Raw genomic sequence first — 14,938 nt, forward strand, 5'->3', positions numbered from 1 at the left:
ATTTAATTAATTAAGTAAGTACATTTTGATTTTATTTTAAAAACATCTTCATTGTGATATAATACACACGACAAAATTTACCATCTTAACCACTTTCACATGCACAGTTCAGTGGCATTAAATACACTCACGTGGTTGTACACCCATCACCACCATCGGTGTCCAGAAGTCTCTTCATCTTGCAAAACGGAAACCACCCACAATACAACAACTCCTCATTTCCCGCCCCCACCCCCAGCTCTACTGAGTTTCCTTCCTTTTTAAGGCTGAATAATATTGCGTTGTATGTGTGAATGGCCCATATTTTGTTGATCCATTTATCCATCAGTGGACACTTGGGTTGCTTCCACCCTTTGGCTATTGTGAAGAGTGCTGCTATGAACATGGGTGTGCAAATATCTCTTGGTGATCTCTCACGTGAGTCTTGGTTTTTCTGGCTCTGTTATAGACCCAGCAGGAGGTGAACTTGCTGCTCACACACAACCTGCCTCAGCCCAACCCCTTGGCCCTCCCAGCCCAGATCCTGCTGTACCTGACCAACGAGAGGCTCGGGCCCAGCTACAGACACACCCTGCGGGTCGGAGTGGATGGCAAAGAGGTGGGGGCTCTGCCGGAGTGAGGGGGGGCTTGGTGGGGCTGGGAACTGGCCTGATGGCCCTGGTCCCACGTCTTCCACCCTAACATGTATCCGAGGAGCTGACCTTCACTCGGTGGCCAGGGCACATCTCCCTGGGCTGCAGACTCCAGCACAGCATGCCTGCACTGCAGACGCTGTGGGTGGAGGACAGGGTGGCCCTTCAGGTCAGCCTTGGTGAGCGGCAGTGATAATGGAAATCATTCATTCAACAAACCTTTTTGGAAGTACTTCCGAGACAAGGGGATGGTAGAACAAGCTTCAGACCTCCCTCTGAGCCTCAGCCTTTACATCTGGAAATTGGGGCTGCTGATACTCATTTTTCCCTGGTGGCTCAGCTGGTAAAGAATCCGCCTGCAATGTGGGAGACCTGGGTTCTATCCCTGGGTTGGAAAGATCCCCTCGAGAAGGGAAGCCCCACCCAAGCCAGTATTCTTGCCTGGAGAATCCCATGGACAGAGGAGCCTGGGGGGCTACAGTCCATGGGGTCACAAAGAGTAGGACACGACTGAGTGACTTTCCCTTCACATTTCACTTCCAGTATTCATTTCCTTCATCCAGCCGCGCCCCCAGGACTGTTACACATTCTTCTCCTCTAGAGCCCCCTCCCCCACTCCCAGCAGACCAGAGCTCGTCCTCAGCCCTCTTTTTCCACGTTGTCCATACACATTCCCTTCACGGTCTTATCCGGTCTCTCATATCAGTGGCATATCTGCACTGCCGTGTCCCCCGTCTCATCCTCCCCTGAACCCCAGATCAGTAGGCCCACCTGCCCACTGTATCTCCACTCAGATGCCTGGCAAGGCACCTCCGACTTTAGCTGTTCCAAAACCAGACAGGCCAGCCCCCCAGAGCGGCCCCTCCTGTCTTTCTCCATCTTGGCAAACAATGCCTAGTCCATCCTTCCCACCGTGTAGTCAAACCCTTGAAATCAACCTCGATTGGCCAAGCCCTCATCCAGGAACCCCCTAAAGCATCACCTCATTAGAACAAAAGACTCTCCTATCACCCAGGAAATTCCAAGGGACCTATGAACTCCGTGTCATATTCTTCTGTCACCCCCATCACTCAGTCTACAAAGCTGTACGAGTTCTGTGCCAGGAACTGGGGTCAAAGACCAACTGTTAGGGGGAACTGGGACCAGAGGCCTCTGTAGCTGCAGCTTTACTGTGCCATGCCCTTCCTCGCCTCTCCCCAGCTTTCTCTTTTCCATCGACTTCCCATCATCCGACACGTGATGCCTTTGGTGTTGTCCCAGCCTGACTCCCACTGCTGGTGTTTAAGTTCCATGTGGTAATGTAACAGTTCAGACATTTCTTTCTGTCTCACGTGTGGCAGCCTCCGAAGGTTTAACAGGACCCAGCGAGTGGTAGGTGTTCAGTCAGCATGGTTGAGCGATGGAGTGACACCTCCCGCTTTATAGCTGCTGCTGCTGCTGCTAAGTCGCTTCAGTCGTGTCCGACTCTGTGTGACCCCATAGATGGCAGCCCACCAGGCTCCCCTGTCCCTGGGATTCTCCAGGCAAGAACACTGGAGTGGGTTGCCATTTCCTTCTCCAATGCATGAAAGTGAAAAGTGAAAGTGAAGTCGCTCAGTCGTGTCTGACTCCTAGCGACCCCATGGACTACAGCCTACCAGGCTCCTCTGTCCATGGGATTTGCCAGGCAAGAGTACTGGAGTGGGTTGCCATTGCCTGCCTTATAGAGCCGGCGACTTAAAGCAGGAATCTGCTCGCCACCTGCTGCCACGCACTGTGTGTTCTGATCGTAAGGGCTAATGTGCTGTTGTGGTTCAGTGATTAACTCACAGGCTCATTGGTGGGGAACTTGCAAACTCAGAGCCTCTGGGGCCCCGTGGAGAGCTCCAGTGTATCAGGTGAGCGGTAAGGGGACCTAGAGAGCTCACACCCTGTCTAAAGTCTTCCCAGTTGTATATTTTTAACTTTTTGAGAAAAAGGTTTTTTTTTTAAAAAAAAGTATTAACTTTTGTTGGGGTGAAATACATCTTTACCATTTGAACTGTTTTGTTTTGTTAAAAGATATTTTTATGTGGACCATTTTCTAAAGTCTCTGTTGGATTTCTTACAATATTGCTTCTGTTTTATGTTTTGGTTTTTTGCCCATGAGAATCTTAGTTCCCCAGCCAGGGATTGAACCCTCACCCTTCGCATTGGAAGGCGAATTCTTAACCATTGGACTTTGAGGGAAGTCCCCTGAGCTATTTTAAACTGCACAATTTAGGTATTTAGTACACTGATAAATTTGTGTAGCTACTCTCTAATTCAGAGCATTTTCACCTCCCCCGCCAGATGGGAGCCCTGTTACCCACGAGCAATCGCTCCTCAGCAGGCACCTCCCCGCCCTCTAGTGCCAAACAGCACGTGTGTGGTTTGCCAAGTGTAACCCAGCTGTTCCTCCATCCTGCTCTCTCAGGGCCCTGGTTCTTCCCACCCCAGTGGTGTGGATGGTACAAGACCCCAGGGTTTGGGCGAGCGGGTCCTCGCTGGGCCAGGCTGGCTTTCTCTGCTCAGGGTGGTCCGGCGTCTCCTGGGTGTTGTTCCAGGTCTCCGTGGATGTTGCCAGCAGCGGCTGTGGCTTTGAGAATTCAGGACGCGTCTCCTCAGGGTCCACATCTCTGAACTACTCCGTGAGCTGCCGTGTCCGTGATGGGCGCCTGGAGTTCTCTGGTTGGAGCGAGCACAACAGCTGGGCCCTGCGGCAGGCGGGGTTCCCGGGAGAGGCCCGCCTCGGCGCCGAGCTGCAGATGCAGAGTAAGGCGGCGGACCCTGCCCCCCTACACAGACACCTGCCCGCCAGCCTCAGGCCTGGCGTGACCCTGAGTTCCAGGGCTAACCAGGATGCCCTTGGCCTTGGAACCTGGTTCTTAAAGGAGCGGGTATTCACTTCCCAGGGTGGCCAAGGCAACGTACCATAAAACGGGTGGCTTAAAACAACAGAAATTTATTCTCCCAACTTCTAAAGGCCGCAAGTCAGAAATCAGGTGTGGTCAGGGCCATGCTCCCTCCAGAGTCTTTAGGATTCAACCCTTACTGGCCTCTGCCAGCTCCCGGTAGCCCCAGGCATTCTTGCACTTACAGCTGTATAACCCTGGTCTCTGCCCCCGAGTCTCTGCCTTTCTTTCTGTAAGGATGCTAGCCATTGGATTACGGCCCATCCCAACCCGGCACCTCACCTTGGCTTGCTTCGTGGTTTAGTCGTTAAGTTGTGTCCAACTCTTGCGACCCCATGGACTGTATCCCATCAGGCTTCTCTGTCCATGGGATTCTCCAGGCAAGATGACTTGCCGCTTTCTTCTCCAGGGGATCTTCCCGACCCAGGGACTGAACCCGGGTCTGCTGCATTGCAGGTGGATTCTTTACCAACTGAGCCACCAATCCTATTTCCAAATAAGGGCGCATCCACAGGTCCTGGGAGTTAGGGCTTCAAACATAATTTTTAAGGGGAAATAGTTTAACCCATACTGGAGGAAGAAGGGAAGGTAACAGTAATAAGAGTCAGTGTTTTTGTTATTGTTTGGTTTGTTTTTTTTTAATGAGGAATTTTATTTTTATTTGTTTATTTGGCCACACTGGGTCTTAGCTGTGGCACGTGGGATCTTTAGTCGCAGCATGCGAGCTCTTAGTTGCAGCAGGTGGGATCTAGTTCCCTGACCAGGGATCAAACCCAGGCTCCCCGCATTGGGACTGTGGAGTCTTAGCCCCTGGGCCACCAGGGAAGTCCCAAGAGCTGGCATTGATTGAGTGATTACCGCGTATGTCATCACTGAGGCAAGCTCTCAGTACATAGCTCAGTGAGTCTGCTCGACAACCCCGATCACACCAAGGGACGCTTGAAGCCCCCAGTGGGGCCTCTGGGTCATCAGACCCTCTGACCTCTCTCCTGGCCCCTGCTCATTGCACTCCTTGATATTCTTCCAACACATGAGGCTTACTCCTGCCTCAGGACCTTTGCACAGGCTGTTCCCTCTGCCTGGAATGCTCTTCCCACATGACTCGTTGTGGGAGAAACAAGGAAGCAGTCCCTCACCACCTACTTCTCAAATGTCATCTCCTCATTGAGGCCTTGCCTCTCCCCCTATTTATTTGCACCCCCACCTCCCTCCAGCTCTCCCCACCTCTCTCCCAGACTTTGTCTTTCTAACAAGCTGTGTAACCCACTTCTTAAATACTCTTATTTCTCACTTCCCACCTTCCATCCACCCCACACTCCACTGTTTGTTTGCAGAGTGGCAGATAGTAGGTGATCAGTTAATCATCTGTTGAGTGAATGGGTATCAGGGAGTGGTGAGTAGCACCATCCCCATTCTGCAGGGGAGGAACAGAAGCTCAGAGAGGTTGAGTCACTTGTCCCATGCCACACAGCTGGCTCATGATGAATCCAGGCAGCATGACTCCAGAGCCACCCTCTGATCCACCCCCGCCCCCGCCATCCCGTGTAGATGGCAGAGATCAGGATCCCTGCATGGCCCCAAGTCTCCTGGATGGTCCTCTTCTGGCCTCAAACTCTTCCATCCTTGGTTCTCAGCCTCCTGCAGGGTGAGCAGGCGCCTGGATCAGACAGGGGACTGTCTCACAGACTGCTCTGAGGAAGGGTTTGTCAGGGCTGTGGTGGGTCAGTGATGGGACAGGTGTCCCAGGAATGATTCCCCACGGCCCCAGTTCCCGGGCCAGGAGGCCTGGGGTGCTGGCCTTCAGCCACGGTGGCCTCTCACCGCCCCAACTGCTATCTCTCAGGGGGCGTGTTCTGCCCATCAACATTCTTGGTGTCCCCACAATCAGGAACCTCCCCAGGCACAAGGGGACTGAGTTCCCTTGGATGTGTGTTCACTCCCCACTCGTGCCCCACACATAGTGGGTGCACATGGGTGAACACTGCATAATGAAGGAAGGAGACAGACCCTTCATGAGACCTACTGTGTGCCCAGCATGCACTTGTGTTATCTTAGTTCATCTTGGTGATGTCTCTTGAGGTGGGTGGCCTATGCCCACTCTGTAGGTGAGGAAATTGAGGCTCAGAGTGGCCAGCTTGTCCTTGTCTGCCAAGGAGGGCCTCCCAGGTGATGGGGCTGGGCGAGATCCCAGAATCTCCTTTCGTGGAGGAGTTTCTTCTGTCTGCTGAGCTGAGTTGTGGCCTAGCTCGGCGGCAGGGGACTGGAAGAGATGCCCGCACATGCTGGGGGAGGGTGCAGACCCTTGTCTGGGCCAGGCAAGCTGCAGGTCAGTATCATTTGATATTGATTTGATCTTGTATTAACCCTGGAGAAAAGCATCATTGGCTTGTTCACTCCCTCATTAGGTTCTGGGCACTTGTGATGTGTCTGGGGTGGTACTAAGTGCTGGGGTCACAGCAGGGAAGGAAATATATAAAGGTCCTGCCCTCATGGAGCTGACCTTCTGGCGAGGGAGGAAGCAGGACGGGCTGGGAGGTACTTTAGAGGGGCAGTCAGGGGAGGCTGCTCGGAGGAGGTGTCAGCAGCAGTGACCCCAGTGAGGAGGAGCTGGCCAGGCCAAGACTGGGGGAGCCTCACGACAGATGCTGCCGCGGACTCAGAGGTGAAAGGCTCGCCCAGGTCAGTCTCACTGGTATCCACAGGGTGCGACGCTAAACTGGAAAGGGAAATGAACCCCGTTTCCCAGCAGCCTTTGCCACTCTCTGTCCCTAGAGACCCAGACGCAGGCCCGTGTGGTCCTCCGAGGTGGGGACGATGGGATCAACATGGACGCGGCAGCCCTGGTGGCCCGGCCAGTGAATGGCCCCCTGGAGCTGGTGGTGAATGTCAGCCACACGGCACCTCTTCTCCGGAGGCTGGGCCTGCCCTTTGCCAGCCAGGTGAGGCGTGGGTGGCCAGCCCAGGCAGGGGCAGACTCCCCTGCTAATTCTGTCAATGCCCATCCTGTTCCCAGGGGCAGAGGACCACTGTGTGCACACTTGATGCGAATGGTCTTGCCTTGTGTCTGTCCAGCACTTTACAGTTTGCAAAGGCTTTATTAATAATGATGATAATTGTAACCAGTGGCCTCGGTGCTCCCCGCCGTGGGGCCGGTGTGGATGGGCTCCTGCACCTGCGTTCCAGCTCCTGGTCCTGTGTCCTTTCCATGCTTCCGCCTTTTAATCAGAATCAAAGCCCAGCTTGCATTTGTACAGAACCTACTGCATGCTTGGCACTGTTCTGAGGGTCCTATATGCGCTGGCTCATGTCCTAACACCCAGTAAGAGGCAGAGCAGGACAGCTGTTATGCATGCCATCTCTGGAGGCCAGTCCCAGCTCTGTCATTTGCTGGCTGTCCTTGGGCAGATTCCTTAGCCCCTCTGTGCCCTCAGTCTCCTCATCTGTGAAATGGGGATAATACTGGTACTGTTAATGTGAGGGTTGTGAGGATGGAGTGAGTCAGTACTGGTGATGCCCCTGGGATGGTGTGTGGCTCGAGCTGATGCTTCAGAAGCCTTTGCTGCTCTGATGCTGCCGGTGATGCTGGCCGCTGTAGTCATCAGCATTCTCGGGTCACAGGTCCGTCTCTCGGTGACCTGCCCAAGGTCATGTAGCAAGTAGGCATCAAAACAGGGGCTCAGACTTGGTACCAGGTCCTTCCCTGAGATGCGCCCCCACACCCTCTAAGACAGGAACTGTGCTGAGTCCCCATGCAGTGGGCCAGTATCACTTGGTGTGAACTCAACTTGCTTAGTGGGGCCCTCCCTCTCCCTCATGAGCCATGGAGCACATACATCCAAGTCTCTTTTCCAGCCTTCTGTTTGGGGCTATCCGGCAATCCTCCTGCCCCTCACTCCCCTCTGCCATGGGAGGAGGGGCAATTCCCGGAGTCCAGGGACCCAGAATGTCACTTTTCCCACAGAGGGTCTGAGTCACCATGATCCACAGCTGAGCAGCATTTCATCTGAATCCCCTTTCCCTGCCCTTAGCCTGGATGGTGGGGAGGTCTGTAGGTTGCCGGCTCTTTGCCGATGTCTGGGGTACAGGTGGACACTGGGGACCCATGGCTGGCAACCTGGGCTGCAGTGAGAGAGCCGGCCAGGCCTGCCCAGGGGTCCTTACCATCCAAGGGTGGGCAGATGGGGCCGAGTCTGATGGGCATCTGCCCTGCCAGGCTGGTGGGCGGAAAGGAATGTGAGGGTCCTCAGGCCCCCCACCCCACCTCCCAGCCTGTCCCTCCCCCCACCCTCAACCCACCCTGTTCCCTCTTCAGCTCTTGTTCCGGGAGCTCTGGGAAAAGGAAGAGATGCATTCTTCCCTGCAGCTGACATGCGATTCTCAAACCAGCCTGGTCCTCAACATCCAAGGCCACAACCAGGCACTCAGGTGAGGGCTTTGCCACACTCTGGGGGCCCCAGGGGAAGAGGAATGGGTGAGGGAGAGGCCTCAGCTGAGCACCCGACCCACAGCCCCACTGCACAGAGGTGGCAAGGGAAGTTCAGAGAGGCGAAGTGACTTGCCCGAGGTCACACAGCTAATAAAACATCTTTGACCTCTGGGGCTCAGGATACGAATGAGGAGTTCTTATTCTCCCAAGCTAAATGCATCCCAGGCCTTGAATAGTAGTAACTAGTATGGCTCTTCAGTCTGGGAACCTTCTGGGGTGCCGTGAAGTCAGGTGGGTCACCAGGCTCCAGGTGATGGAGGGCGATGAGGAAGCTGCTGGTAATGATATAGACCAGCGGTTCTCACCCGGGGGCATTGGGCAGTGTCTGGGGAAAGGTCCGGTTGTTACAGCCAGGAAGGGGGGTCTACCGGCTTCTCGCGGGCGGGGGCCACAGCTACTGCCAGACCTCCTGTAATGCGCGGGTCAGGCCACAACGATGACTGGTGTGGCCCACGGTGTCAGCCGTGCTGAGGTTGGCACACGTGGTGTAGGGGCACCCCCGGACAGGGCAGCCCCTGGGCAGGTGGCAATGGGGAGCCGTGAGTGCCAGGCCTGAGGAGGCAAGGGGGGGAGCTGTGAGCCCAGGGCTGCAGGAGGGGGCCAGGCTTAAAGCTCGCTGTCCAAAGCGAGGGGGCCCCATGGGTGGGCCCACAGAAGACCTGCTGCTGAGTACCACCCAGCCCCTGTGCTGGAGGGGAGATGGAGGCACTTGCCCACTGTGCCAGGACCAGGCGGAGGCCAAGCTGGAATGCAAGCGCGGGTCGCTGCAGCCCTGATCATTGCAGCCCACGGCCGTCAGGCCTCCGGGCATGTTAATAGCCCTTCATTGGGTTGCTGCCATGTTTCTGGGTCTCCAGCCCTCTGCTGGGGCAGTTGGCTTGGTCCCGACCCGGCCTGCACAGGGCGCCCTCAAGCCAGGCCTCTCATGCCTTCTTTGCTTCCAGCAAAGAGCTGCAGCTCTCCGGCCGGCATCACCTCCCCGTCCTCCTCGGCCGCTGCCCCAGCAGAGCCTCCACCTCAGCCAAGGTAACCATGTCCCGGCCACCCCTGAGCCCCTAACTGGTTCCAGATGCCCTGCCCGGGGCGGGTGGGGGCCGCGCAGGCTGGCCCCGCCACTGCGGAGTGTTAACACATCACATGTGTCCCCCAGCCTGCAGCAGGCCCTGCTGGGCCACCCTCAGAAACCCCTGGCTCCAGGTTTCCCAAACAGGCCTGGGTTTACATTCCTGGGCCAGCCCTGCAGCCCCCAATGGGGCCCATGAAACCCCCAGGAGCCAGCGGAGTCTTGCCCACCAGTGCCTGGCACTGCCTCCCACCAGTGCCTGGCACTGCCTCCCCCCAGCCTGGCATGCTTCTGAGTACTGGATCAGATGATGCAGCCTTTGAGCTGAGCCAGCCTCCCCTCCCAGGTGCCCCATCTGCCTTTTGCACAGCCTCTGCATGGCTTCCTGCCCTGTATCCGCAAGTCCCGTGTTCACCTGGAACCCCGGGATATCGCTGTCTCAGGCATCCGCTCTGAGTAGCATCTGGGGTGCTGGGCGTGGACAGGAGGGCCTGTGAGAGCCGCGATTCCCCTTCCCTTGGTGCTGCCACTGTTTGTTCCTGTCTGCTCCTCCTCCCCAAAGCAGGAGATCCTGGAAGCTGTGCCCAGGACCTGGCCTAGGGCCCAGCACATAGTAGGTGCTTAGTGAGAGACAGGGAATGAATGAATGGATGGATGAGTGGATGAGTGAGCACACACACCAGCTGGCCGCTTCCTTATCCTGCCAGCCACCCAGCTTTGTAAAAAGCACCCCCACCGGCCTTGGCCCAGGCTGACTTTGTTTATAGAGCACCTACTGTGTGCCAGGCTGCGTACCAGCACCTCACACATAATCTCAGAGCTCTGCAGACTTCACTCACCATCATTCAGGGAACCTCTTAGTTTTCCCCAATATTTCTTTTCAATAATTTCCAACCTATAGAAAAGCTACTATAGGGCAGTGACCATTTACCAACTGGTTTTCCTACCAGTTTTATTAAGATGTAATTGACGTACAGCACTGTTAGTGTGTACAGCACATTAATCTGACTTGCATCTCCTGTGAAATGACTGTAAAGAGTTAGTTAAATCTGTTATCTCAGAGAGAGAGAGAAAAAGAAAAGGGAAAAAAAAAATCTTGTGATGACAACAGGATCTCTTCACTCTCTTTTTTAAAATTAATTTTATTGGAATATAGTTGATTTACACATTTAGTTTCTGCTGTACAGCAAAGTGAATCAGTTATACATATACATATATTCAGTCTTTTTTAGATTTTATTCCCGTATAAGGTCACTACAGAGTATTGAGTAGAGTTCCCTGTGCCATACAGTAGGTTCTGACTAGTTCCCTATTTCATCTCTGGCAGTGCATATACGTCTGTCCCAACCTCCCGGTTTATCCCTCCTTTCCCTTGGTAACTGTAAGTTTCTTTCTTGCATCTGCGACTCTGGTTCACTTGTACCATTCTTACCAACTCTCAGATATATCATCCAGCAGGGTTAACGGCAGTCACCTCGCTGTACGAACATCCCTGGTATTTGTCTTATATCACCAAGTCTTAATATCTTGCCACGTCTTTCTATTTATACTTACATAGGTTATATACTTGTATATATTCACACACATATTTTTGTACTGTGACTAATATTGAGCTGTTTCTGGAGGCATGTCCTTACTCATAAATACTGCAGCTGGTGTTTCCTATAACAAGGGTATTTTCTTGTATAACACAGTACAATTACCAAATTCAGGAAATTTAACATGTGACATAATGTCGTTGTTGAGTATACAGCTCATCATAAAAATTCCCAGTTGAGCAGTAATTCTGCTTTCTCAATAAGGTCCTTCTGAGCTGTTTTGTTTGTTTTAAATCTGGGGTGCAGTTCAAGATCACCCCGGGCATTCAGTTCTCCTGTCTCTTTAGTTTCTTAACATCTAGGACAGAGGTCTGCAAGCTTTTACTGTAAAAGGCCAGATAACAAATATTTTAGCCTTTATACCCAATACTCTCTCTGCTGCCACTACTCAATTTTGCATTGTAACAAAACAGCAGCCATAGACGATATGTAAATAAATGGGCTTGGCTGTGTTTCAGTAAAACTTTATTTACAAAGCAGGCAGTGAGCTGAATTTGGCGCAAAGACTGACCCCCATCTAGCGATTCTCTTCCTACCACCTACTTTTCTTTCCTTTAACATTTTATTATTATATTTTTCAGACACTGAAAGATTCAAACACCTTCCTCGTGAATACCCATATACCTGTCACCTGGATTTTTTCATTCATATTTCACTTTACTTTATCACACAGCTCTCCACCCATCTTAATTTTTAATGCATTTCAAAGTAAGTTCCTGATACTGATATACTTCCCCCTAAACATTTCATATCATTAACCACCTTAAAGAAGAACTCCTGTATTGAACAACAAGGATTTACTGTATAGCACAGGGAACTGTAATCAGTATCTTATAATAACCTATGATGGAAAAGAATCTGAAGCTGTATACCTGAAACTAACACAATATTCTAAATCAATTATAGTTCAATTTTTAAAAAGAAAGAAAGCTTTCGTGTGGATGATTTTGCAGTGTCCAAGCAATCATTTGCAAAAATGCTCTGTTTGAATTTGTCAGATTGCTTGTGTAAGGTGTGATTCAGGTTGGACGTTTTTGACAGGGGAGTCACTAAATTAATGATGTTTCTGGAGAGGTCTTAGAAATACCAATTCTTGACCCAGTTTCTAGAGGCTCTCTTTTTTACAGGTCTTAGGTGGGGGCCCAGAGTCTATAGTTCTAGCGTGTGCCCTGAGTGATTCTGCTCTTCAACCAGCCTGGAAATGAGCACATGATTTCACATAGGGTCCATATCAACACATTAATACAGTGCGTTTCATCATCCCAGTTTATCTGGTTAGAGAGTGAAGTCCTCGGGGGTACGGAACTAGCTAGAGGTCACTCACCCCATGCTTGGAAGAGCCAGAGCTGGGTCCCGGTCTGTCTGATGCACCGTCTGCGTGCCGTCCTCTGCTCCAGACTGCCCCCTCCCATTTACAGTGATAATTAGAATGCCTGTCTGCTGCAGGCTGGTCGCCACCTGCAAGTCAGTGTTAGAGCATGAAGGGCGTGGGAGATGCTTGTCCTGGCCGCACCTGGGGGTCTAACCTGAGCTTAGGACCCTCATGCGTGCTAAGTCGCTTCAGTCATATTTGACTCTTTGCGACCCCATTGACTGCAGCCCACCAGTTTCCTCTGTCCATGAATACTGGAGTGGGTTGCCATGCCCTCCTCCAGGGGATCTTCCCTGGACCTCATATCATCCCAATGCATCTCATCCAGGGAGCTGTGGGTCTTTAAGTCTGGGGGCTTTGGGAGGCAGAGACTACTTCCAGCACCTTCCTGAATGTTCTGTCAGAGACTTGGCTGAGGAAATCCACCTTGCTTTCCTTCTGACCCAGCTACGATACTCTGAGGGTGGAGCCGAGGGCACATTTGTGTTGATGGTGGAGGAGCATCATTTCCACATGGGCGCCAGGCTCGCAGCTGCTAAGAACAGCCTTACCAACATCATCAAGCTGGAGCAGACCTTCCCCCAGGTGCGTGGAGGAGGCCAGGGCAGGCTTGGCGGCGGGGGGACGGGGGGATGTTCCTGGGGCAGCCCATTGAGAAAAGAGGAATTGTCCAGTTTCTTGGGAGGATCCACTGCAGGCAGGGCTGTGATGTGGGCAAAATTTGCTGGAATGGATTCTCAGCCGGTCTCAATGTCCCTTCTTCCCCCCCCCCCCCCCTTTCATGTTATTTACTGAGCATCTACTAGGTGCCAGGCCAGACACTGTTCCAGAAGCTGGGGATGTTGCTTAGAGCAGACTGATGAGTCCATCCTCTCATCGGATGTAGTCTAGTGGGGAGACTGCGACTGCAAAGCATCAGAGACATGGGCAGGAGACACGTCAGGGAGATCCCCTGAAGAAGGAAATGGCAACCTGCTCCACTATTCTTGCCTGAAAAATCCCATGGACAGAGGAGCCTGGTGGGCTATGGTCCATGGGGTCACGCAGGAATCAGACACGACTTGGAGACTAAGAAACAACCACAGGTGGGGAGACTGATCAACAACGAAAAGAAAATCAAATGAGAAAAATATACCAGATGCTGATACCTACTATAGAAAAGGGCTTCCCTGGTGGCTCAGATGGTGAAGAACCTGCCTGCAGTATGGGGTGATGTGAGCGGGAATGACCGGGGAGCTGTTTAGGTGGCCAGCAAAGGCCCCACTAAGGAGGTGACAATGGAGTTAGCCTGCGTTAACCATTTGGAAACCTGGTGACAGGGCCTTCCAGGCAGAAGGAACAAGACGTGCAAAGGGCCTGGGGCAGGAATGACGTTGGCACGTTTGAGGAATGGCCACTGTGCTGGAGCAGAGTGGGTGAGGGGGAAGGAGCAGGCAGGAGTGGGAATCTAATCATGCAGGGTGCGTCAGGCCACAGAGAGGAGTTGGGATTGTATCCTCCCTGAAATTGGAGGCCTTTGAGGACCTGATCCAAAGGGTGCTTTCAGACTCCTCTGGCTGCTGTGTAGTGAGTGACCTACAGAGGGCAGCAGAGGCACCTGTGAGTAAGCCATGAGCAGTGTCTCAAGTGGATGGTGACTGCAGCCATGAAATTAAAAGACGCTTGCTCCTTGGAAGACAAGCTATGACCAACCTAGACAGCATACTAAAAGGCAGAGACATTACCAACAAAGGTCTGTCTAGTCAAAGCTATAATTTTTCCAGTAGTCATGTATGGATGTGAGAGTTGGACTATAAAGAAAGCTGAGCACTGAAGAATTGATGCTTTTGAACTGTGGTGTTGAAGAAGACTCTTGAGAGTCCCTTGGACTGTAAGGAAATCAAGCCAGTCAATCATAAAGGAAATCACTCCTGAATATTCATTGGAGGGACTGATGCTGAAGCTGAAACTCCAGTCCTTTGGCCACCTGATGTGAAGAACTGACTCATTGGAAAAGACCCTGATGCTGGGAAAGATTGAGGCAGAAGGGGACGACAGAGGATGAGATGGTTGGATGGCATCACCGACTCAATGGACATGAGTTTGAGTAGACTCTGGGAGTTGGTGATGGACAGGGAGGCCTGGTGTGCTGTAGTCCATGAGGTTGCAAAGAGTCAGACACAACTGAGTGACTGAACTGAACTGAGGGTCTCAAGAATGATGGTGTCTTGGACCAAGATGGGGGCAGTGGTGATGGGCTTTAGAGACATTTAAGAGTAAACTCCCTTCCTTCCCCTGAAAGTCTCCTCCACCATCCTCCTGTGGCACCCAACAGCAGGGAGAGTGCCCCTTGTTGAGCCTTTGCACAGGCTGTTCCTTCTGCCTAGAATGCCCTTCCCTGTTTTGCCAAGCAGCCTCTTCCTCTGTGTTCCTTTCCCCCTTGAATATCTTCCATGGCTTCTCTTGTCACCTTGCCCCATCATTTCCTAATTCTGTGACTGTCTCCCTACCAGCCTGGAGTCCCTGAAGGGCCACGGTCAGTCTTGGTTATCTTTGTCCCCCAACCCCCAGCCCTGGGTCAGGAACATCACACCAGCTCATTCAATGTTTGAGAAATCCTTCTACCAACCACAGCAGCCCCTCGTGGCACCGTCCATGGGTCCAGCCCTGAGCTGAGCACATCACTCCCCCTGTCTCACTGAAGTCAGCACTATTATTCTTACCCCAGTTTATAGACGAGGAAACTGAGGTTCAGAGAGGTTGGGAACTAGCCCAAGGCCACACAGCTTGGAAGTGGAGCTGAGTTGCGGCTGTCCTCTTTACAGGGGGCGTCAGCCTCTGGTTTGTCATAGCCCTTCCACCCCCTTGCTCCACTCTGTTATGTTATCTACTAGCT

At 52.6% G+C, this 14,938-nt stretch overlaps 1 protein-coding gene across 3 annotated transcripts in view; it reads left to right on the forward strand.

Moving 5' to 3' along the window:
• The window catches only part of LOC102408196, a 181,301-nt gene that overhangs the window by 140,974 nt on the left and 25,389 nt on the right, over positions 1 to 14,938 (forward strand). For all 3 annotated transcript variants that reach the window (XM_045164286.1, XM_045164285.1, XM_045164287.1), the window contains exons 46-51: positions 449 to 598; positions 3,197 to 3,404; positions 6,317 to 6,483; positions 7,857 to 7,969; positions 8,975 to 9,056; positions 12,511 to 12,648. In XM_045164286.1, coding sequence (XP_045020221.1) covers positions 449 to 598; positions 3,197 to 3,404; positions 6,317 to 6,483; positions 7,857 to 7,969; positions 8,975 to 9,056; positions 12,511 to 12,648 — 858 coding nt within the window. The remainder of the gene's footprint in view (positions 1 to 448; positions 599 to 3,196; positions 3,405 to 6,316; positions 6,484 to 7,856; positions 7,970 to 8,974; positions 9,057 to 12,510; positions 12,649 to 14,938) is intronic.

Source organism: Bubalus bubalis, chromosome 24 (genome assembly GCF_019923935.1).
Source record: "Bubalus bubalis isolate 160015118507 breed Murrah chromosome 24, NDDB_SH_1, whole genome shotgun sequence".
In the NCBI taxonomy this organism is placed as follows: Eukaryota; Metazoa; Chordata; class Mammalia; order Artiodactyla; family Bovidae; genus Bubalus; species Bubalus bubalis.